Source organism: Bactrocera neohumeralis, chromosome 2 (assembly GCF_024586455.1).
Source record: "Bactrocera neohumeralis isolate Rockhampton chromosome 2, APGP_CSIRO_Bneo_wtdbg2-racon-allhic-juicebox.fasta_v2, whole genome shotgun sequence".
NCBI classification, from domain to species: domain Eukaryota; kingdom Metazoa; phylum Arthropoda; class Insecta; order Diptera; family Tephritidae; genus Bactrocera; species Bactrocera neohumeralis.
In genome coordinates, this window is record NC_065919.1 from 3,158,030 (window position 1) to 3,183,890 (window position 25,861).

Consider the following 25,861-nt stretch of genomic DNA (forward strand, 5'->3'; position numbering starts at 1 on the left):
TGTAATAAGAAGCAATGAAAACTTCTTACGGATTATTTATCACACAAGCCTGCAAATGGTAATATTTTGCACTGTTTGCTCTAAGTCCTGCTGATGAACATTAAAAATGCTTAAATACTTATTTATTTACATCAATATACACATATATATAATAATGTATTGAATATATACTGTTCCACTCACCTTGTCGACCGGCATTGATGGGCACGCTCTACACAAATTCCAAAATGATCCGATCATAAGGAAGGTTTTTACTTTGTAGCACTAAAACTTATTCGAAACCAAACCACCAGACGCAAAATTCCCGTTGGTTAATCAAAGCGATGACGTTGCCGAACACAAACCAGAAATGCTTGCACGAAACACACTGTAAATGTCCACTATATTTCCGGCTGTTGGGGGAATAAAGTGTGGAAGAAGGGTATCTCCCGCTGTTAGGGCGTGGGTTGGTGGTTCGGTTGGCGCCGATTGATGCGGCAAATGTGGCGCCGAATATATTATTACGTCTTCAGATCCCAACCAAACGAAAACGACAGCGTTCAGAACAAACAAAATACACAAATACACGGAGCTGGTTAAATATTTATGGGGGCGTGTGTGTGTGTGTGTTATGTGTGTATGTATATTATTTAGAACTTTGTCTTACTTGTCGCGTTTCTATGCTTTCGAGCGGCTTGTAAGAACGTCTTCCTTGACGGCGTTTAGACTTCAAAGCGACTTATTTTATTGCGTAGATGGCGTTAAAGAGGCGCAAAAAACCGTTATGGCTGAGTACGCGTCGCTAAAGGGAAATGTGCGTAGTTTATTTGCAGTGTTTTTTTTTGCTTTTTTTACTTTTTTCTCACCAATTCACTTTGTGTGGCAGTTGCAGAGACACAAATTCATATATACTCATAGATGTGTGTGTGTGTGTATGTGTGCAGGTAGATTGGTAACCAGATTGAACAACCGACGGCAACAATGTTTCGGCAACAACAACAACGTGTACAGTGATATTAAATTAAATCGCTTGTGTGTGTTTGTGATGTTTCGCTTTCAATTAGTACACGTATAAATGTGTGTATGTGTGGGTGTGCTTGTACATACACTTCTAAATAATTCGTTTACGTATACAATTTTGAAGTAGTCTGTAGGCAGATAGACTTGTGTGTGTGTGTGTGTGTGTGTGAAAACGTGTGGGCAGAATTGAGTTTTCTTCGGGGACGACGTGGAACGAAAGTGAAGGTAAAACTGTAAAGGCAATTTAATTATTTATAGCCAGCGCCCGTGAACTATTGTCTTCTCCACACCAAGCGCAGAGGCTTGTGTGAAAAATCGCAATTTACTAACAAACACTCACACCTACATACATGTGTATGTACGTACATATGTATGTATCTATACATATGTGTTGCATATTTCGTAAATCGCACACGACGCGTTGATGAGCGCAATAAATTTGATTGCCTTTGGGTGTTCCGACAGTGACGTTGAATTTTTAATGCCGACAAATTTGGTTCAAAAGCTGCGCGTGGCGCATAAAGAGAAATGTTGCATATTCGCTGGCGCTTAACATATGTACTCTTTCTACTGTATATAACAGCCATAGATGATATCGGTATGGATTGCAAAGGTTTCAGAGCAAAACTATCAAACGGTGCATGATAGATGATGGTCTGAAATGCCATTTTAAACAAATTTTGTTTTTATTTTTAGAAAAAGTTGTTCTATACTTTTGTTAAAATATTAATTTACATTTTAGCATTCAATCGAAATATTTTTTATTTTACATATTCTTTCTAAAGATAAGCTATTCGTCTATGAAATCTGAACTTGTCCCTGCTCTAAAAATTTGGTACCAATTTTTCAACTCCTACCTATAATTATAACCGGTAATTATATTCTGTTTCTGCATCGTGTCATTTCTAAATACTATTCCTATATATTTAATTATACAACCTCTTCAATGTAATTCTCGTTTCTACTATTTTCACCATCTGATATCTTTACAAGATTTTTTAGATTTCGAAAATAATTTAGTACTTTAATTCGTACTTTTACCTCTTTAAGATTCATAAAATAATTTTTTTTTGTTTTTTTATAGAAGAAACTTTACTAATAACCTATATATTGGGTAGTCAAAAAAGTCTTTTCGTATTCCTGATCAAATTTTAACTTATTTTTTATATATTTATAATAATTATACTAATAAAAAAATAAACAAATATGTACCAATTTTTGCCATTTTTCCACTGGAGACATAATTCCATCAGTGTAAATCAAAATTTCGAAATTTCCGGAACCAAAGCTAGGGAACCATTGTTGTGCTACACAAACTGATACAGCATCGTCTCCGTAAATTTTACAAATTTCATTGGAGGCTTGCGTAGCATTCTTCCCTTTCTTATTCAAAGTTTTCAAAATACCGCGAATTTCTTCATTAATTTCAATGATTTTTAAACAGCTGTAACTTTTTTTCAAGCCCCCCAAATTTAATTTTTTTTTGGTTAAATAAAGCTTAAAATCTCGCCTTTCCTACACTATATGGTATGACACAATGTGATTGGTAGCACAGGAGATATACGATTGTCATGATATCTATTGACAAAATACGAAAAGACTTTTTCGACTACCCAATATATTTTTCCTACATAAAACTTTTCCGGTGCACGTTTTAGGAAATATTCGTCTGTGCACAGAAAAATATATCAAAAAACGTATATATTCATAAATCAAACGATTTTTGCAACCATAAATTGGACTTCCAAGCACCGTCTGATCAGATAACTCTGAAAATTACACTTTATTAAAGCATAAAATTAAGCTATTAACTTTTGTTGGTATATATTTTAGCTTTAAATCGGTATATTTGTATACTATGTGAATATTTATCGATATTTACCAATAATGCCTATATATTGAATTGCCCAAATACAGTCAGCTTCCATGAAGTTACAAAATGGATGGAAAATGAGAAGCATGGAGAAAAAGTGTTGAGTGTTTTTCGTATCTTTACTACCGAGAGAAGAAAAAACACTAATAATTAATATATTTTCAAGTTATGCCACATACGCACATATACGCTTTTTAGCCTAGAAGTAGGCAAGCAATTTATGAAATAACAGCTGCTTATTGGACTGCAGTGAGGGAAGAGTTTCAAAACCATCACATCTTGTTAACATGTGGAAATAAGCATAAAGCCCTTAAAATCAAAATCGAAATCCGTTTTTTCACTTTCTGAAGAAAACAAAGCAAAGGCACATTGCAGTGCAAAAGACTGAAAGAAGCTTAGAAAACATGCACATATATATAAATTTCATGACGACTAGGCGCGACTGTATTGGCACTCACGTATGCTTATACGAGAACGGAATGTATTTGTATTGGTAACAGCGCTGGCGATGGTGATCTCACACGCTCGTTCGCCGCTGCATGAAAATTTTCATTATGGTACACAAAAACGGTGCCATCAATTGCCCAGCCGTCTGCCTGCCTGCCCGCCGCATGGCCGTACAAGTTTTTATAATGCCGTCCGGCCCAACGGTCTGCTTGTCGTCTTCGTGGCAAATCGATTTTTATCGCTTTCAAGATCTAATTTTTTCCACATTGTGCTAATAAAAATGAAACTACAAGAAATAATATGGTGTTCCGCAGTTAGGGTGTGAAAATGCAGATTTGCTTAACTTTGTGGCAAAATCGATATGCCGTTGGACGAGCTAAGCGATCGACCTGCGAGCTGGCTGACTAATTCCGTGCATATTTCTTGGTCTGCTGCTTGGTTGGTTGTTCTATTGCTTGTCCTACAACTTGGCGATTTGTCTGGCTGGCACCCAAATGTAGGCAATCAAATTGCACACTCCGTCAAACGCCCCGTGGATATGTCACACTCGTTCACACACCGTAATTTTCCACCTATACTTTCACAAATTTCAATATTTCAGACGATTTTCGTAAATTTTAACTGATTTAATAATTATTTTTCAAATTTCAATGCAAATCGCCTCTGATTTTCTGCATTTCAATAAAGATTTTCTGCTAAGTCACAATTTACTTCTTGCTCTTCTGTTTTCATGAATTTTTTTCTTAGATTTTCGCTTCGCAACGACGCGTCCGCTAATGCACGATTAACAACACGACTCGACGACGGTACGAACACGACTGGTCCCTTTGCCAAGTTGACTTTCAGCAATTTCGACAATCGCAGCCTGGCTGGAAGGTTGAATTGACTACGGCGACTGGCGAAAATGAACCATAAGCTGGTACGTCTCTCCACCATCTCAAATAGCGAACGGGAGTGGTTTGTGTAGCCAAAATGAATCGCTCAAAGCAATTGTTGCTATTGCTTCCAATGACGGTGTTTGGCATTGCCCCGACATGTGTGTTTTCGCGTTCCGCTTTGTTGTTGTCACTGCTGATTGCCGCAGTCATATGGTTTGAAATCGCCGCGCATGCAAAGCCCGATTTGGCCGCATACTATACTTATGTATATGCCTTGATTTAGCTTCTCTTGGGCGAAGGCAAATCGTTGCCCTTTTAGGTGTGTGTTTTGGTGAGAAACCACAGGCACAGAGAACGCACAAGCATAAACGGAAGTTGTAAATATTCAGAAACGCATTGGAAAATGTTTTGTATACCCAGATTTGTATTCCTTATTTCACTAGTTTAAACGGAAACGGGGAAATGGTAAGCGACAATAGTCTTTCCTCTAAATTTGCACTCTTAATCTTACCAAATTTGTTTAAAGTGTTCTCGTTCATTCTTAGCTACATATATATAAGCCTGCTTTCATTTAAATTCTGCTCTTGGTTCAGTCTTGGTCATATATTCCTAGTCCACTCAAACCATCCTACAGATTCAAATTGAAAAAGGAATCTTCATTCCCGTGCAATGTTGGGATGAGGGATGAGCTGAAGATTTTACGCACAAAAACCTGAACAATAGTGCCTACTTAATCAGAGCCCGCAGGGAAACTCTTATTGGTGCTAGTTTGGGACAAAGATTTTCTTCAAAAAAAGTTTTATGGATTTAATGCCCTTATTCCAGCAAATTTTGTGAAACTGGATTGGACTTATTATCCATACATCTACTAGAAAAAGCTCAGATTTTGTTTGTGGTAGAGGTGGAAAAATGAAGCTCTTTTCCAGATGTTTCCTGTTATTTCTTATTTCAAAATCACCTTAAGTGGGCAGTATTGTTTGGGGAACGACGATGGGAAGAGCGGTACGGACACGAATTAAGCCCGAGACGAAAATTGAAATTATGATAAAACATTGTTCTCATGAATATTACTTATCAAGTGATTAATGTCAGACAGTCTTCTCGATAAAAAATAAGCTATTCAGAAAACAATGATCAGACCTAACGTAACTCACCAATGTGAAGAACTGAACTACAAAATGTTTGGCATATGCGTATGTAACTATTCAATAATATTTTTTGTTTTTGTAAACTATTGTACGAGTATTTTATCGGCTAAAAAAAAAAAAATATTTTTTATGGTTTTAAACTTTAAAAAATCATTAAATTTTAAACTAACAACTAAATTATTAGTTGCTTGCATATATAAAACATATGTATGTATGAATGTATGTATAGTACATAAGTTTTTATACGTGCCACAAAATGGTTGGCAACTCGACCATTTACGAAAGTATGCTAAAAAACGAGATCGCTATCTTCTTATCACGTGTATTGCTTGTCTCTTTCATGCAGTATTAAGAAACAGCTGCTTGCATAGTTGCATTTTCGACAACTGTGACATCTCTCGGCGAAGAGCAAAGCTAAGGCAGTAAAGACCTAAAAATAAATCTTTGTGAAGTTGTATATTTAGGTAAATTATATATGTATTATATGTAGATCGCTCAAGTGTATTTATATATTATCGGCATTATGTTAATTATAGTTCAAAGCTCTAGTAACTAACTAATCTTGCGTTGAAACGAAGAATTAAACATTTTCTGTGCCCCCTTAATATGAGCAGCTGACGCGGATTTCGGCACAGCAACCCTGCAAGTGCTACAAAATATGGAAAAATATGTAACCAGAATATCAAATCTGGCAATCTTGTTTGTGCTGTTCCGTCGATTGGTCGAAGGGTTGTGTATTTTTTTGCTCCGTGTGTCGCGCAGAATTTACCATTTTTTTTGTACTTAGTGCCGGGCTGCATAAACAATAAATTCTAGCAAAAATAAGCGAAATAATCAATTACACCTTGTATAAATTCGCAAATAGTGAAAGTGTTGTTGTGTCTGCGAATGTCTCGCAAATTGCCATAGCGCTTGGCAAAATTTGTTTTAGTGATTGTTGTTTGTGTTTTCATTATATTATACATTGACGCTTGGTGCTGCGGTATATTGATTAAAAGCGAGCAAATACAGGGGTGAGAAAATTACATTTTTTTAAAGAATTGAATTCATTGTGCTAATTTAAAGATAAAGTTCATGTTGATAATGGTTATGTATGGATTGTATATATGTATGTATATACTAGGTATATAAAAATATGCTTGCAGGTAGGTTACCACATCCATATTTACATACATACTTATGTACATTGCATAAAGGGTCTGTGATTTGCATCTTGTAACATGCAGCAGCACTTAATTGGCGTTAGTAAAGTCATTAAGTAGATTAATTGACACATGTATGTAATGTGAATTATTAAAATAATGTTGTGACTACAACAATTTAGCAATTTTTCACACGATTTTAAATAATTATCATTTTTCATATTGAAGACCTTTCTATAATCTTCAACTCTCCATACGTTTATTCAAAGCTGTTATAAGTAAAATTTAAATTATAGTAATGATCTCAAATCAGATACAAAAGCAATGAAATACATATACATTAATATTTAATAATAAAGGTGAATTTTGTCCATTTCATATCCTTCAAAGTAATCCCCTCCCTCTGCTATACACTTATGCCAACGAATTTTCCTGTCATCATAGCACTTGGATAAATCCTCCTTCGTGATGGCCATCAGAGCCTTTTTCGATTCCGCTGTTATATCCTCAATTGAGTCAAAACGGTGTCCTTGTAGTGGTCATGTACGTAAATTTGATGAATGGCCAGAAGTTACACGAAGGTAAATAGATGAATACGGTAGTAGTTGAAAATGTGGCGAAATTATCACCAATAACCGATGCAGTATAAGATAGTGCATCATCGCTCTTCTTTGTTTAATAAATTCAGACATAGTAAAAATCGAAGAATTCACTTTTAGAGCCTCACAAAACGACGCGTATTTCAACTGTTAATGAATATCTTGAAAAAAAATTTAGCATAGATGTCACTAACAGTACTACTAACTTAGAAAAAAAAAATACCGATTCGAAAAACACGCGAAGTATAAATTAAAATTTACAAACTTTAAACACAATTATCCAAAAACCCGCAAAAACAACAAATTTACAGTAGTAAAAATAGAGAGTTACACGGTAGAACAACGTGTCTGAACAAAATTTTATAAACATACACACTGTATTTATTGAGTTAGAAAAATAATATTTCAGTAACAGCACTATATTAAAATTTTTAACTCGTTTTCACCCTTACATCCTAAAAGTTATTTTTTGAAGATAGTATTATGTTTTATTTCGAAAAGTGTAAAGTGCATGTGGTAGCTTCGTTGTTATGCAATTAGCTTAGTTTAAGTTCGAAATCAGTTCCTTTCGAAAGTTACAAAATAAACTTTTGGAATTTTTTGATTTCGTAAAACAATGTATGTGCACTGCCTTCACCCATTACCAATTGAAGCATTTGTTGGTGAATGGTTTTGATACTGCACACAAAAAAATTTATAAGGATATGCACATTACTTTTAATTAGTTGCAAAACGTAATGATTGCTGAAGTAATTTTAATATAATTTCTATCACTTATTCTCAATATTGACGATTTGCCATACTACACCACTACTATTTCTAAATCTAAAATATATGAATTAATTTTAATAAAACTGTATTAAGTATCTGTGAAAATATATGTAGGTATGTATATTATTCCATTCTCGCACGAAATCAGTTCCTTTCGGAAGTTACAAAATAAACTTTTGAGATTTTATGATTTCGTAAAGTAATTACTGGCATTACCTTCACCCATTACCAATTCGAGTTTATATTGGTGAATGTTTTTGTTACTGCCTACATATGTACAAATAAATTTATTAAAACATGCATAAAAAAACTCTGAACTATTTGTATTTATAATTTTATTATTATTCCTTCAATTGCAGGTGATAGATTCGCGGCTTCTGAGTCTGGGGTAAGTTACCACTTTTTATATTAAAGGATTACCATATTTAAAATTAAACGCATTTATTCATAACTTGTGGGTCATTGTCCTCAACAGAAACAGCAATAATTTTAGAAAAAAATAATTTTAAACTTTCTTCACACATTTCTCGCTTTGCGCTATTTATGCGCTCGCTCAGAGTGTAACGTGCTGTGACCACCACTGTGGTATATTTTGGTTAAAATAAACGAGACACTGCACCGGAAACAACACGACAACGGCAACTACTTAAATAGTAAACATGAGAAACAATGTAGACGGACAGACCGGCAGCAGACAAGACAACGTAACCCGTACGAATTTGGCAGCTTCAACGGCATGCACATTTAAAGAATGCATACATAAACTCACACAAATCGAATATGTATACATATATATATATGTGTATATAAGATAACTCACGTAATAATAAAACTAGCAGGGGAAATGTGTGTGGCGGCCAACGAAGCATGTCATGAAAGTCTGCATTTTTCTTAGTCTAGTGTTCGGTTAGTTGGCATGAATTTTCAGCCTCAAACGTTATGTAGAACCTCAAAATAAGAAAATGTACAAGAGACATTTGTTGTCTACAAATTTTGTATTTATTTATTGCAGCTGACGTTGCCAATTCGTCTACGAAAAACAAATGCGTCACTGAATTATAATTTTTCTAGACCGAAGAATTGAGTGGGGCCAGCTAGACAACTAAAAGACGCATGCAGAAGGTGTGATCTTAGCGCTGCGCTGATATTATTAAGCAAATAAAAAGGCAACGAAGTGAAATTAACAACCGTGAAAGCAATTAAATGTTACAAAATAAATAGTAATGAAAGCGTAAGTGCAAAAGTGAAACTACAAAAAAATAAGTGGCCGAAGTTGTAGGCGTAAAAATAATAATACAACGAAAAGAAATAATGAGGTAACTCTGCAGCCGCCAGCTCCAAAACAAACTAGCAACTAATTAATATGTAGTCTGTAATGAAGATACCCGTGGGTAGATATTCACCGCTGATTACCAAGCGAAAGTATCACACGATTTGTGGGCTATTTGAATGACACACTTGCTGTTACTTTCATTGCTTACCGGATTTTCCGTGCTTACGGTTTTCAATTGCCAACTCCAACTGCTCTACAACTTTTGATGCTTATCTATATAAGTGTAAATAGACGCATGTGTGTGCTTTTATGACGACATCTTTACCTATTCACCCGTTTAAGTACATGACAGCCCGTCTGTCTGCCTACTTGTCCGCGCTATTTGTCTTCTGACTTTTAACTGCACACATATATACATACCTACATATATGTATATATATAAATATATATATTTCGTGTTTGCTTAGTCTATTTTTACTATTGTCTGGCCGCCACCACTTTTGTTCATTCATTTATTTGCGCAGAAATGGGCTTATTTTCTATTTTGTAGCGCTTGCACTACTAGCGCTCCTCGTGCCCCACTCAAACCAATGCTATCGCATCAACTAGCGGATGTGCTCGACACACACTCATCGCTGTCAATGCCAAAGTTTTTTGCACATTTGCCGCCCTCCCAGCCCACTTTTCTCTCATGAGTCGTTGGCAATTTCTACTTTGTAAGCGCAATGCGCGCCGCACACCCAAGTGTTTACCAAACAAAGTGATGGGGAAAATGTGCAGCGAAAGGAAAAAAATTAGCAACATGCTATGTGCCACATGTGGCAGCTAACTATGGTCGTGCATGTGTTGCATGTGGTGCCTGCAGCGTCGCCAATGGCAATAGTTAATCTCCTGTTAGCCTTGCGCTTCTTTCCACCTCGACGCTCGTAAATCGGGTCAAAAGCGTATGAGGAATATAAGTGTGGTGGTAATTAAATTGTTAATGAGTAGCATTAACGACTTTGCTGGTGGATTTGTTCCCGTAGTTGCTTTCGATGTGCACGAAAGTAGAAGTGTGGATTTTCATTAGAATCTAATATAGGAATTATTGCTGTATTTGCATGATAAGCGTGTAAAATTGAGTGAAGATGAGAAAAGTTGCGAAAATTGAATATGCACAGTTCCGGTTAAAATATGAACTGGAGGTTTCAAATATACTTTCAAGTAAATGAATATAAGTTTATAAAACAGACTAATTTTCAAAAACGCATAATAAAAGTACTGTAAATTCAACTATAATATGAACAATACATTTTCTGGAGGAATGCAAGTAGTCAAAGAAGGCCTCCGCACTCGACTCAATTTTCTAAGCGTTTAGAAACTTTTTCTTGTTTGGAAACAAAACGAGGACGCAGTGTGATCGGCGAGACCGTCTCAAGTATAGGAGATCATAGAATTTTTTAGCGTTATCCACCATAGTAACTGTTTTTGAGATACCTCCGCAAGCTTTATCAAAAACCGATGTGCGAGAATCACAGATATTTTTCCATTATTTTTTACCTTTGGATCTACTGTACAAATAAAACTCAGATTTATATTCGTAAAAAAGCTATAAAACAACTTTAAAAAATGAAAATAGCACAATTTTCGATTATCATCTTTTCTCACCTTCACCAATATTCAATTACTAATTTACTTATCACACGATTACAATCAACTCCTCACTCACTCAACAGCACGTGTGAACAGTTCATGACCTTGGGGCTTAATGATTGCTGTTGCTGGCGACGATCACATGTATAAATGACTGAAATCAGCTTTTAAGTGTCGTCGATTTGTTGGTTTGTCACAGCTTTAAACTAACTGTTAACTAACCGGATAGTATTATATTAACTATAACGAAAATGACCAATACCCATGAAAATGCTCCCCAAACATTTTATCTAAACATTGTTAATTGTTCGCTGAACTATTAATAAATCATTGTCTTAAGAGAATTAAGAGGATTTATGGTTATAATGAGTGCACGAGAATGTTTAAATTCTCTTATATGCAAATTAGTTAATTTTAGCTTTCTGACCTGTACAATCAAAGCATATTCGCTGTTATATATCCTCCTAGAATTGTACCAAGAACAAACAGCAACAGTTTATGTCATTTTCGAGTTCCCATTGCAGTCAATGAATAAATAATGTTCTAATAACAACGAACAAAAAAAAGAGCCAATAACTCAAGCGAAACAGCCCATAGATCACGAATCAAATTAAACTGTTGTTGTTGAAGTGTAAAATGAGCGGAAAAGAGTCAGGTGACAAATTAAAATAATGAGCTTTTGCAGTCTGAACTTGTTTTTCTGAGTATTTGGATAAAAAGTATTCTATACTATCGAATTATATTCTAGAATCTAGATACACACGCTCTTCCCTACATTCTTTATATTGTACATAATATAGTGAATATCGGCCGCGCCCAGTATATTCTTACACTGAAATTGAAATTATTTTAGAGCCAAAATTTAATTATTTTTCTACCAAAAAAGGTCATCCTATCTTTAAATTCACCAAAAAGCCTTTCCTAAAAACGATGAATGCTTTTCGCTCTCAGTGTAAATATTTCTATATGTGAATATATGTGCCTCTTTGGTTGTTATTTATTGTTTGGAAATACAGCAGCTACTACGGCTTAACGGTTGCATAGAGGATATAAGAACTTTTTTAAACCATTTATTTATAATTTGAAAAATTTTGCATTTCTAAATATTTCGCGGATGTATCTGTTGTCCATTTTCGCCACTTTTGAATCGAATCTGAACACAAGGTTTCCCAAATACTTACACTTAATTTCAGTAGCAAATATTTTGTTAAAAAAGTTAGGTTGCATAATGTCCTTAACATCAGCTGTCATCTATTTTCACTTAAAGTCAATTTTAACCTTTGTTTTGTTTCAAACGGTTGATAGATGACCTTTCGCTCCTGCTGAAGTTAATGTTATTAATCAACGTTTTTCCGAATTCGAAGTCATAAACAGAAACTTTACATGGATCAAAAAGTTCTTAGACATAACTTTTTCAGTTCAATTAGGCGCCAAGTAGAAGACCAAAAATTCTTAGATTACTAAAATTTTCGATAAACCGCATTTAGAGTCATTGAACAAGTTTGAGCGCTTGATGTTGAATCATAGCTTTATAATAAAGTAATTTTCGTCTCTTTCCGACCATTTTTCTAATCATTGAGCATTCGCACTTAATCAAAAAAGATGAAAAGTGTTCTTGGTCTTGCAGCAATGATTTTCAATGTTTACTTTGTGCCGCTATTACACTACAGCCTGGTTACAATACAACAAATACAACAGCATAAGCCTTGCAGCCAATTTAATTAAAAAGCTTCGCAGAGTCGAGTATTTCTGTCAGTTTTTCCTTGAAGACAATATCCCTTTTCAGCATTTTTTCTTTGTGGCGTATCTTTTAATGAAGTCAATGAACCCTTAGAAATCAAGTCAACACACAAGCTGCTTTCTGCTTGGCTGTGTTCTTTTTGTACTCAAATTGCAAAGTAGTTAATTTGCTTCCTTTTAGCTCTTTCCTTCGTGATATTATTTACATGGATACTTTTGTGGCATGTTCGTTATTGTGTAGTTGTGCAACATGTAATTGACATCTCGTGCACGTTGCACAAACACAAAAGTGGAACGAGCCGCCGAAAATTGTTTAGGCTTGGTTTCTACACAAGGATCTATGTACATGTCAGTTCTAAAAAATTGTGCATTTTTGCTAACCACTGAACTGCACTTTCCTTTTTCAGTTTGCATTGCAATTCTGGCTTTGATTAGCTTTTTTTCATATTTGTGGAAGTTTTTTCGTCTACCCTTTGTCGGTGCTACCGTCATTTGTTGCATGTGTATTGAGTCATCCATGTGGGCAATCAGCGCTAGTCTATCATAAAGGGCGAGCCAGTCAATCTGTGCTAACCTCTGGCCTCAATGGAGCAATTAACGTCCGTTTTTCTGAACAAACTGTTAAATTGAAACTAATTAACAGACATACTTGCAGCTACCTTGTTGGCGTAACCCACTGCTTATTATGCAAACGCTGATGTCATATCGGCTTGAATGATTACAGAGTTAATGAGCTTCATTCTGGTGATAAAATGTTATTCCTGCAATTGTTTTATAAAATTGCTTCGGGATTTTGGCCTCTGTAAGGGTGAGTAGTCACCGAACTTAGTCGCTATGTTTGTAGCGAATGTCAGTTCTCTAGACTCTATTTGAGAACCTCAGGTTTTTGAAAAGATGCTTTGCATTTTTCAGAGATATGGTAGAAATGGACGCGAAAGATCCGAAGAATTTCTCCCGCTTCTCTTAGATTCTCCCAAAAGTGGGTAGAATTTGACCGAATCGAAGGTCCTATACAGTATAACATTGACCATATGCAATAAAAGTTATAACTATATCTTTGAAAAAGCGCACCCTGGGCCCAGTTGGTTCTCGCTTCTGTCAATTGTCACTTGATTTTGCAATTAATTATGTCTTCGCTAGTAATGACCAGCACAGCAACAATATTACCTTCATCTCTTCATTTTTAATTTTTAATTATTTTTACATATTTGTGTCTCTACATTATATTTTAATTTACATTTTTTTCATACGGGTTTGATGGCTTCCCCCATTTTGTGTTGCCTGCAGACAATTGTCTCATTTTCAGCGTTTCACTCCTCCTTCAAAAATTCATTAACGTTCATTTGGGGCAAAAATAACAAACGATTGTAATAATTCAGTCACTTGTTTCTTCATTGTAACGCTCCCGATGTTTTTGTTGTCATAATGAGCGTAAAATATTTTCATAACATTAAGCCTTTGTGTGCGCTTCCATGCCACAAAGACCTCAGCTCGCTGGCGCAACATAAAAAGAAGAAAATAATTTCGGTTTTTGTTAGTTATAGGCTTAGCACTTTTGTTTGCTTTCTTTTTCATTTCTTTTGTTGTCATTACACATTTTATTCTGTGCACTTTCTGCGGCTGTGCAGTGTGTGAACCATTTAAGCGTTTCACAACAACGCTCAATTGTTTTTGCATTCATAAATATCCAATGTTCCCGCCGGCAGCTTATTGCACAGGAATATATATACATACATATACTTATACTAGGGCGGCCCGATAAGTACTCGATCTCACCGCACGATGGCGCCGCTAGCTCAAGAGTATAGAACCATGGAAGCAGGCGTGTGCGCGAATTTATGAGCAATGTTATTAACAGTGAAATCAAAGAGCGCTTGGATGCTGTATACGATGACTCATCTCCATCGATCCATTGACAAAATTTGGTTTAAAAAGTTGCATTGTACTTTTTTGATAAGCGTCGCCAAGGTGTCCCGAACACGGCTACAACGGAGGAAAACGAGACAAAAGTCCGCGATTTCATATTGACAGATCGCCGATTGAAAACGCACGAAATATTTCAGACCAATAGACAATTCATAACACCGGATGGGTCGAAATATTATATACGAGAGAACCTGTCAGCTAATCTCAATTCGATAGAGCTTCTGCAGAAAACATGCTTTCAGTCAGGTTAAATAAGTTGGAGCATTACTGGGTCAAGTTGGAGTTCCAAAACTTTGTTGGCTAAGTACTTACATGTGCGCCCTCGTAAGTATATTTGTAAACCCTAAAATTAACAATCCTCTACTTTGTATGCCTTACCCAGTTATTATTCTCGTACGAGTTTTTGTAAGCACTTGTTTGTTCCCCGTTTTAGTCACACTTTCCAGTCGCTTCAATTCACAGTCGCCAAGCAATTGTTTGCGCGCATTCACTCACTTGCTTTTCTCCCTCAGCTTTACTTTTCTACTTGATTATTATTATTTTTTCCTTCAACTCTCGCATTGCCCGCTCAGTGGATCTTGTCTCAGTCATACTTATGTATCCCGGCTTAAATTCATCGAACTACTAAATAACCAAATGTCCGTCGGGCAGTGTGTGTGTGTGTATCGTATGTGCGGAGTATCAAGCTCGCTGCTGGACACCAAGTGCGCTTCAATGCCTTAGCAGGGCTTAGCTTAACGAGCCGTTGTACCTCCCTCAATATGTCAGTATCACTGTACACACATCCTTGTAGCGTAAGCGTAAGAACCACACATCGATTTAGTGGTGCAAGCAAAACAAAGAAATCGTTCAAAAAAACACGGTGCTAAAAAGATCTTCGTCTCCAAGTACTGCCACGAACCAACACTGCCGACCACTTCATTGTACATTGCCTTCAATTCGTTCTTCCTCTTCTTCTTATTTTCATTTGTTTGTATTTAGTATTTATATGCATGTGTATGTGTGTGTACCGCCTTGAAAGGTACAAAACGGTTTAGTTGGCTGACTGGCAGGCCGTGTAACCGGTCGCTCGGATAACTAACTCTTATGTTCTTCTGCGTACATTCGCTTTAGTGCAACGCCACTTGGCGTGGGTATTAACCTTATGTTGAAGGGCTCGTTCCAATTTTGTTGCAAGTAAATCTGCTTGTTTACACCACATATTTATGTAGGTATGTGCGAGTTACCAAGATGTCGGACAATACGTGTACGTGGCGACTTACAAAGATTCGCATAAAAATTATTTCAAGACCTTTATTTCATCGTAGATCTTCGATGAAACTTATCTTTTATATATCAACAGATGTCTGGATGATATTCGAAAAATATAAACTTAATGAACTATTAAAAATCCGGAAAAAAATTTCAGAAAAACTGATCAATTTCAAAGGAATTATGCACGAGGTCCTTTATGTTAAGGGAGGACGACGAATGTTCAAAAATAGGAATCTAATACTATGATTTTCACATAAAGTTCAATGTGTTAGATATCAATGGCTGAACCCTAATGGAAAGTCGCTTATTATATATCATATATTATTTGATGACAGTAAATAGGGTGACTTCTGCTGCATAACTACGCTCGGCCTTACAGTGCCACACTCGATAAAACCTACCTATAAACTCTTAAAGTGGAATGGCCATTTTTCACAGATATTGCACCGTTCGATTATTATTTGTTCCGTTCAATGGCACAAAGTCCTGCTCAGAAGCAGTCTCACTCACAAGACGACACGTAAAATGATTCGTGATTCTTGGATAGCATCACAAGATGAACAGTTTTACCGAGCTTTGCAAACTTTCTCTCTTTTAGCAAACTTTTATCAATCCCATCGTGCATACACTATGACGAGTAAAAGAACATAACTATGGATTAATTATCGCTGATTAGTAGACCACAACAACTGGCCGCTTTAAATATACATACATATATTTATAAGTAAATGTACTTCATAATTAAACCCTTTTCCGTTTTGCGAAAATGTTCGTTGTTAATCAGTTGCAAAGCACATTCTTTCCGCAAACCAAGGAGCGTCGATTAGTTGCCGGTCCTTAGCAGGGAATAATTGAGACCTTTGTGGTTGGTGTCGAGTATAACAAATTCGGGCGAATGGACATAGAATATTGCGTTCATGTCTTCGAAAGCTACAACAAATCTTTAATTTTTTTCTAATATGAAAGAATTTTCGTAAAATTGTACGTTAAATCCGAGTATGTAATAGAATCTGCTATCTTTATAGATTGTCCAGTGAGAATTTCATAACATTTCATTGATTGGAAGGGAAGTTATTGCGTTTTAAGTGTCAATATGTTTGTGTTATCGGTGCGAGAATGAGCTTCGAACAAAGAGCCAACATTAAATTTTGTAGTACAACTTTTACTTAAACTTTTCAATTGATGAAACAAGTTTATGGTGAAGATTGCCTATCCCGTAGCAGAGCGCACGAGTGGTTTCAACGTTTTCAAAGTGGTCGTGAGGACATAAATGACCATCAACATGTGGGCCAATCAAAATCCGTGATCACCGGAAATTCTATCGAAACTGTGCGTGAATTCATCAAAAATCAGCCGAAATCATCATTGAAATTCATGGAAATGGAATTGAATATCTCCAAAACATCGACCATCTCCATCGACGACCAAAAATTGCTCAGAATCCACCAACGCTTGTAACCGATTATTTGGCCAAAAATCACATTTTAACCATTAACCACTCCCCGTATTCACCTGATATGGCACCGTGCGACTTCTTCTTTTTCGGGAAAATGCATTTGCCCATGAGAGAAAAGCGTTATGCAGAAGCAGAAGAATACCATTTTGAATAAAATAAATTGATTTTGCCGAAAAAATCATTTGTTCTGTTTTTTTAAAGTCCTGTTTACTTTGGAAAACACCTTGTATCTTCCAGAAAAAGTAGAAAGGGATAAATTTCTTCAAAAATAATGTTAAAGAAACATTAAGCATTCGTTTTAATTCTTCGTTTTTTATCAAAGTTGAAACAGTCTACTATGTAACTGCGTCTTTCTAAATTTAAGGGATTACATTACTGTAAACATACAAGTTTCTTCTAATTACTTTTTCGACAACTCTGGACATATAACTCGTTCAATTTCATACTAACCACGCTCTGATTTAATCATTTGCGCTCTCGGTTTTAGAACGCATTGTTGCCTTATGTTGTATTTTATATTTAATGATTTTGTTAAATGTTCTTTATTCGTTTATGTTTTTAATAATAATTGTACTTAATTTTATTACAGTTTATTGAAATGCTCTCCTCTGTCATAAAGTAAGCGGAAAATGTGAGCAAACTGAAGGTAAGCACCAACTTACCACACACTTGCATAGACATTTGTTGTATAGTTGCGAGCACTGCCATCTAACCGTGCAACTGTTTGCGAAATCAAAGATTGCGGTTGGTGGTTTTGGCTCTGCGGTTGTGTTTAAAATTTGTGTTTGACTTTATATGGCAGTCGTGTAGATTGCTAAGCGACTCAGGCAGCTACTGAGCTCCATTGCGGCTTTATGGCTTAAAAGCTTGTAAAAGTCACTCAGCGGCATTGTCGTTTGCTCCGATGTAATCGCCATCGACGTCGTTGTATGTTGTTGTTTGTTGTTGTTATTACTCTTGTCATTCGACATCATGATGCACCGTGAACGCGCGCTTACTTGCACAGTTTTGAAGGTTTCAAGTTTATGGTGAGGATTTGTAGATTATAATCTCTACAACATATCACCCTATAGGGATTTTCATTGACTATCTGCCATGAAGTATGTATATGTCGTCTTGTGTGTGCATACAATATATGGAAGCAACTATGTGGTCCCGCGACTATGTGTGCGAGATAAATGATGCGACTGTGACACTGCGCATCTTCAACAGCTTTCAATGTTGCAAATTTAATTGTCGCACGATAAAGAAAAACAAAAAACAAAAACAAATTTGATCGCTAAGCATGTTTATGCAGAGAAACGAAGAGTTAAGTATAAGATTGTGGCACTCTCTAATAAAATAAAAAAGAAGCACCTCACGAATCCAACGTTTCAGGGATTTACTTTCATTTGACACTTAAAGTTAATCCTAACTGTTGATTTCGTAAAGAAAAAAACTATATTCTAATATATTGCAGCGATTTCCACGTCTCTCATTTTTTGAAACATGCTGACCTGACGTTCAAGAACGCTAGCGACATTCCGAAATTAAAAAAAATAATAAAACTAGTCTAACGAAAATGTATTTAAATTCTTTTATTTATATTATATATGTAAATTGTTTTCACTAAAAGAGCCATTTTTAAAATCAGTATCGTTCATATTATCCGCTTAATGCTTAAGATACAACCCTGTTGCTCTCTTCTTCTGTCCAAATGTACTATATGTTTATTCAATGAGTGGTTCAAAAATTCTAAAAATGGGTCTAAATACGTCCAAGTGTTCTGTAATCAGACTAAAGAATGGTAGCTTTAGTTGTCTGATTTGTGGTTTTAGGTGTCTGATTTCCCAAATGTTTCATTAGACTGAATTTTCTCAACTATTTTTCTTTTCACAATATTAAAAGTCATAGATGAACTTATGAGTCGAATAAAAAGGAGGGTAGTGGACTGAAAAGAAGTATACCTATCTGAATTTAGCTAAAAGAAATGGAGACATACATATGTGTACTAGTTCTTTGGTGTATAATTTTGCAAAAAGTTAGAAAATCAAGCTGTCTTCATCTGTTCTTGAGATGAGTTTGATACAAGCTTTATCTAAACACCAGTAAAAATTGCTGACATCACCGCTAATAGTATCAATTTGACCTTTAAACCCCATAATCGGTTGGCTTTTAGCATTGAAATATATTTTATTCAAATCTTTATCGATAATGACTTTTTAATAATGCTTATTATAATTAGTATAATGACAATGCGGTTATTAAAATGGGCTTTAAACGCCAGTATATCCAAAAACAATTTCGACTCGCAATTTATAGAACTTCTAAATACTTTTTAATAACGATTAGATACTAAGTTACGAATTTTAGAAATAAAAATATTATTCTTCACTAAAGTAGTTGATGTTTTTCAAGAAGCTTTCTGAAACGCAACCTTAAACTACCCTAAGAAATATAACAATACCTTCTGAAATATGAAAAATTAGCAATTTTCGAATTTCGAGGATATATGTATATATTACTAATCAGATATTCAAACAACTTGTGCACAGTTTTCATCGACTTATTTAATAGATAACTAAAAAAAATAGTTTTATGTGTCCTCTTACGTTAATAAGTTCGAAAATGTAAAAGCTTTCCCTTGTAGTATTCGACTATCTCGAAAACCGTGCGGTTCTACTTTACATCGCACCACAAAAAGTTGATGGGTGTTTATTTTTCGCCCGTAATTTCAATGCACTGGCATATAATCAGACTCGCCATGTCCAATTATTATATTTTTAATTGTGTTACCAGTTGTTTGTTGTAGTGGTGTTACTGCGCTGCATGGCGGTATCAGCAGTCATCACTGCTGCTCGGTTGTCGTGTTTTGCCAGGTAATTACCTGCAGCTAATTGAATTCAACACACTTGTCTGTTGTAAATCACATATCAGATATGGATTTCTGTTTGCCAACAATGCAAATTCTCTTTCACGCAAACACAAGCATACTATACATGCGTATGTATGTAAATGGGTATGCGTCGAAATCTATACGCGTGGAATCACGCTCGATTAAACGGAGCGCTGCACCCCACAAAGAGTGTAGGACACTGCCTGGCTGTGATATCCTTGAAGCCTGATGCGAGCACAAGCAACTGCCAACTTGACAGCTTATAAATATTATTCAATGGCACTGTGTGCATGTACACCAAGCGACAGCTTAATAGAAACGCTTGTACAAAAACTTTTGGTTTCGGTTGATAATAATATAATTCCCTCAAAATAGTTTAATTGCAAACATGTTTCTTTATATTTCTGTTTTTTTTTTTTTGTTTTGTTATTTTTATATCATCATCAACGATTTATGAGTCGAACACAGCTACTCATTATAAATTTTGCTAAGGCGGGATGATGTAATTTCTAAGTATCGTTACTGCCCATTTTGGATATGTCACATTGCTGTCGTTTAGGCGGGTGTGGCTGAAGACCGTAATTTGTCGATTCCAAGACGTTCTCAAGAATTGGGATTTTCAAACCACAACCTGTCGGATTTTGGAAAAGGATTTGGGATCCATTGAAAATTGTTCTCACTCAAAACTGAAGCCAAACAGAGTAGTCTATAAATCCAGTTAATTTTATCTCAAAGTCAATGTTCCCTGCTTCACAACCCGCCATATTTATAAACAAAGTTTCTCAAGGATTCATATCTTTAAGAAGCCTTTACAAGGCTACATATTTCTACTTCGGTTAGGCATTTCTCTGCCTTTATTTCTGCAGTTTGTTCAATGGAAAAGCTGGGATTTCACATCGAAATTCATTTCCCCACCTTGTTATATAAGACTTCTATGGACACAATTAACAATTAAAGTCTCTGAAAAGGATGCAAATAAGAAGTATATCATCGAGACTCTTCAAATGTCCTAAAACTTAATATACATATTTATTCTCGAACCCAAACTCAAGGATAAGTGTTATATTCGTAAAAATGTTAAACACAACACATTTCTGTGCAGATAATGATCACTAGCAAACTCTTTAGATCCACCGAGAACGTGCAGTGCGTCGATATTCAATCTGCGTCCAAACTCAAGCTAACATTAATGTACAATGTGTCTCTAATTATTGGTCCGTATGTGTATTTACACAATTTTTTGCTTTTACTTTCCATCCTTAACATATGACGCTGTGACGACAGTGCTGCATCACAACTGTAGTGAGCAGCAGCATGTTGCCACTCAGGCAAGCCACCATTAATATTTGCACAGTCCACCATTTAACTGGCAGCAAGCAACAATAAACGCTGCAATTTTCATGCGCCGCTGCACGACGTTCTGTTGCTGACAGCAAAGTGTTGCTGTCGTTGTTTGCTGCTGCCTCTACGGACACGAGTGAGCGCCACACGAGCACGCGAGCGCCAAACTGCACTCACACAGGCATCGTAGCCAAGTTGGCACAATAAGCTGGCGAATAGCTCACCGCTGCCGTTAGTTACTCTCAGTTTCGATTTGTGTGCGAAACGCGTCGGTGGTGAACAAGAAAAGTGCGCGCATTCGCTGGCCTAACTCGACCGCCCTTTAAAAGTTAAATATTTTGAGAAACAATAAAAATTTCTACAAAAACTTTGAGTGCAGTGAAAAGGGGAGAAAGAAGCAGTAAACCACAGCGGCGGCAAGGCTTCATTACAACCGTTTGTGTGTAATTTATGAAAAAAAATTAAATAAAATAAAATAAAAGTAAAACAACAAAGGATATTAGAGCAGTGCAAGCGCAACTGTTGAACAGTGTTGTTTCTGTTGTTTTTTTTTCATGTGAAAAATTAAAGTTCGGTTGCTATTGAAGTTCTGCGAAACGAGCGCAGCGAAATTAATGTAAAAATTTTATGTTAAGTGTAAAAAACGAGCGAAAAATAAATTCTAAAAACAAAGCAAGCAAAGCAGCGCAGCGCAGCAGCAGTTGCAGTTGTAATTGAATTTGTGTGGTAGTCTTTGGCATCAGCAGCAGTTGCAGCCGCATTCCCTACAGTTGCTGCATAAAATATAGAAGGAAAAGAAGCAATATTGCCTGCAACAGCAATGCAGTTGGACGCCTTTCGAGCAACCGACAAGCGACGCATTTGATATGCATGTATGTATGCGTGTTTGTATTGCACACTTACACACACACACACAAGGTTTCGATCGCACACGTATACTTACAAAGTCACTACATTAAAGTGAAGTTTAAACAAACGTTCAAGTAACGGCATCACAGTCCATCTTACGGACGTGCCAACACCAAAAACAACAACAGCAACAGCAACAAAATTCAATTCGATTCAATTGAATTCTACTTTGTTTTTCTTACTTTCAACTCGTTCTCAGCGCTTAATTGTGTTGACTTTGTTGAAATTGTTGATTTTTTTGCTTGCGCTCTGCAGCGCAGCCCCCATCTTTGCCCACATCCATTGCTCTTGCACATTGCCAGTGCCGTTGAACTTGCTGCGAACTGCGTTTCCTCGAAATATGCTTGCATGCGTGTGCGTGTATATGTGCATGTGTAACGAGCAAAGCTGCGTATATGGATAATTGCCCAGTTTTTCTTTCGTCCCTGTGGCTTTTTTGGCATACACTTTTTTCTCTCCCTCATGCTTTGCAAAACATTTTAAAATTCCTGGTGTTATTAGGAATCTTGGTGCAGAAACACAAATATTTTGTTGCTCAGTTCAGCTCAGTATGAGCACAAAGCGATTCCATTTGAAATGAGAAACTTACAAGAGTGCAATTTTATTCTGAATTTGTGTTGAACTCAACAGAATATTAATTAAAAACTCAATGAGATTTTAATTTTTGACTATTTATTTAAAAATTGTAACTTTGACTAATTTGTATTAGGTCTAGTAAACAAAACAGTAACTTAAAGGCTTGGTTTAGTTCGATAACTTTTGAAGTCAATTATGATAAGATTCTCTTGCGGCGAAACCAAATCATTCGAATTAGACAGGAATAGATAGTAGTCACTTTGTATGAGATCTGGACTAAAAGCTGGATACATAAGAACATTCCATCCAAACTCCCGGAAATTACGGCGAGTCACAATCGATGTGTGTGACCTGGCGTTGTCCTGATTGAACCCGATTCCTCTTCTATTGTTCAAAGCTGCACACTTCTGGGTATCTACCACCCTTCAGACGGTCTAATTGTTTACAGTATATGTCCGAAATACGAGCTTCGCTGTTGGAAAATACCTCATACCCGATGATTCACTATCAATCCCACCAAATGCACAGCAAGCCCTTGACTGTCAATCAATCCTGGCTTAGCCACCGCTGCAGCAGGAATGCGCCATACCAAGCTACTTCTGGGAGGGTACAATCTTGCAAGGTTTAAGGAAATGATCAACCTCCCCCGATACAAATTCCGCTTCCTTGTCGCGCTCTATACAGAGCACTGAAGGGTTAGGAAGCACTTGTCCAACATGGGCATAGTCTCTTGCGCAAACTGCTGGTTCTGCGACATAGAACAGGAAACTCTGGAACACCTTATTCTGGATTTCCCAGTAATTTGCAGAAGCAGGCTCGAGGCCTTACGTTCCATCTGCATGGACAGGGATCACATCGAATCAGTCGCGCCCAGCAGGCTCCTGGAATTGTTCAGGATGCTGGACCTTTGTGACCATATGTGATATAGAGGAGGGCACAATGGACCATAGCTCGCAGTGCAAACCCCAATTTTACTATTTGTCTAGCCACCGCTTCCGCCGGCTGGCCATGCTTCGACCAGAACCGTTTTCGCTTGACATTGTCCATTGATGTGTGTTTAATCTCCGGTAATCCATTCATCTCTTATCCTTCTAACGCCATTATTGCGTAACCCTATCGCACTTATACAACGACGCGAAATACATATTAAAGTCATTAATCGGAAAAATAATAGATTTATTTTTGCAGGTCGGATAACAAAATCTGCCATACAAACTGAAAAATCAAAACTAGTAAAATGTTTTCCTTTGGACGAAAGCCACTGGCCGGTTACGTCTTTAGATTTACTTAAACACATAGTTACTAAAAGAAATGCACCTGTGAAGGGTATATTCGCTTCGGTGCAGCCGAAGTTAACGTTTTTTCTTATTTTTGTTTTAATTTTGTCATATTCCAAAGAAAATTTACCTAACCAAAGCAATATCCAGAAATTGTATGTTCAAAATTCAATAATGAGTTCTAGTCAAAATATTTCTGAACCTTTTTGATGTTGTAAAAAATTTCCCGAAAAACAATTCTATCTGAATCACTCGATATTAAAGTCAAAACTTCCGTACCATTGACCAAACCATATACTATCTATTCCAGTCCATTTTACCTTTATGTATTATTCAAATTTCTAGTGCGCTCTGAATGGTAGAGAATATTCCCACTACACTTTGCCGGCCAACAACTCATCAAAAATCAAAGCCATGTATTTCATAAAACAACTTTCAACAGCAAAGTGCCAACACACTTGACTGGCTGCGCAGTGATTTCTTGATACGCCAGATTGCTGCTCTCCCCTTTTCTTTGTCACACATTATTGATTGGTTGGCCCTGGTGTGGACGTCGCTGTGCTTCTTTCCATTGACTTTATTTAAATAAAGTTAATATTTGTTTTTGTGTTTTATTTTTCCTTTTTGTTGCTTTTGTTGTACTTTGTGTTTGCGCTTCTCACGTTTAAGTACTTTTGTTATTATTTTTTGAAATTTCGCTGCGCCTGCAAAATGCCATGGAATTTTGTGGGGGCACGTGTGGACGAGTTCATTTAAATGTGTGGGCCGCCTTAATCTGTGACAAGACTAAAGAGCTCATTGCCTGACGCTGAACAGATACCTATAAATATATATAATATATATATATGGTTTTGAAATTCAGCGGAATTTTCGTTGTGTTGTTTGTGTTTCAAAAGTCTACGCGAACACGTTCCTTCTTCAGCCAGTCGGCCAGGCTTACTTCCCACGCCACTGCATGGCGCCTCCGCTTTGTGCTATCGATTTGCTAATAATAAATTTGTACTTGCTTTAGTTTTTGTCGACGACAGCACTCTTTATTTTACGCTGGTCAAACTTTCCTTTTTCATTTTTATTTCCATCGTCACGCTTTGTTATTTTAGGGCAATACATTTGTGTTCAGCCATCAAATATTCAGTGTGATCGCGTTTTTCTGTCAATGGCGCTTGTTAAGCGCTCAAACAAAGCATGAAAATTATTGTAATGTCGAATGAAAACGAATTTTTTTATCTATCTTCGGGAGCTAAATTATTTAATTAAAAAGCTCATTGGTTAGGTTTTTGCCTTTCCTAAATGAAATGAAAATAAAATAGAGCGTGCAAATTATTTAATATAAAAAGCTCAACTTGCATTGTTAACATGTTTTTGCGTTTAAAAAGCATAAATATTTTTTTATGAAATGATTATTCAAAGTAGAAATATATGATTGGGCCGGACGATCAAAAAATATATGCATATTCATCAACTAGTTTTTATAAAACTTATCATAACATATTTAACATCAACTTTCCAGTTGTGAGGGAAACTTTTTATTCCATGAGAAAAATATTTAAATTATTAGAGGTAATTTTCGTCTGATTTACGAAAATTAATGTTTTTATATTTTTTACCAATCCACCAACGTTTAGCAAGTTACAAACGAACATCAACTTTGATAAAACTTCCGAGGAAAAATATTTAATTATAGTGGCAATGACATGCATCGCCATTTCATTTGCTTATAGATTTTTGAGAGATTTCGACTGCAG

The 25,861-nt window shown here is 36.1% G+C and overlaps 2 protein-coding genes across 15 annotated transcripts in view; one reads left to right on the forward strand and one right to left on the reverse strand.

Moving 5' to 3' along the window:
* The window catches only part of LOC126767759 (neurofilament heavy polypeptide), a 67,398-nt gene extending 63,237 nt beyond the window's left edge, over window positions 1–4,161 (reverse strand). For 3 of the 14 annotated variants that reach the window (XM_050485368.1, XM_050485366.1, XM_050485369.1), the window contains exons 1-3: window positions 3,879–4,161; window positions 647–1,230; window positions 184–506 (exon numbers count right to left, since the gene is read on the reverse strand). In XM_050485368.1, the coding sequence (XP_050341325.1) occupies window positions 184–240 (57 nt within the window). In that variant the 5' untranslated portion in view covers window positions 241–506; window positions 647–1,230; window positions 3,879–4,161. Of the gene's footprint in view, window positions 1–183; window positions 572–646; window positions 1,231–3,878 lie in introns of all 14 variants that reach the window. The other 11 variants (XM_050485371.1, XM_050485374.1, XM_050485365.1 and 8 more) reach the window with 10 other exon arrangements.
* Window positions 4,162–6,081: 1,920 nt separating this feature from the next.
* LOC126767758 (alpha-mannosidase 2) overlaps window positions 6,082–25,861 on the forward strand; it is a 41,779-nt gene continuing 21,999 nt past the window's right edge. Inside the window, exons 1-3 of the mRNA XM_050485360.1 lie at window positions 6,082–6,358; window positions 8,217–8,245; window positions 17,728–17,784. The gene's annotated coding sequence lies outside the window, so the exon portion shown is untranslated. The remainder of the gene's footprint in view (window positions 6,359–8,216; window positions 8,246–17,727; window positions 17,785–25,861) is intronic.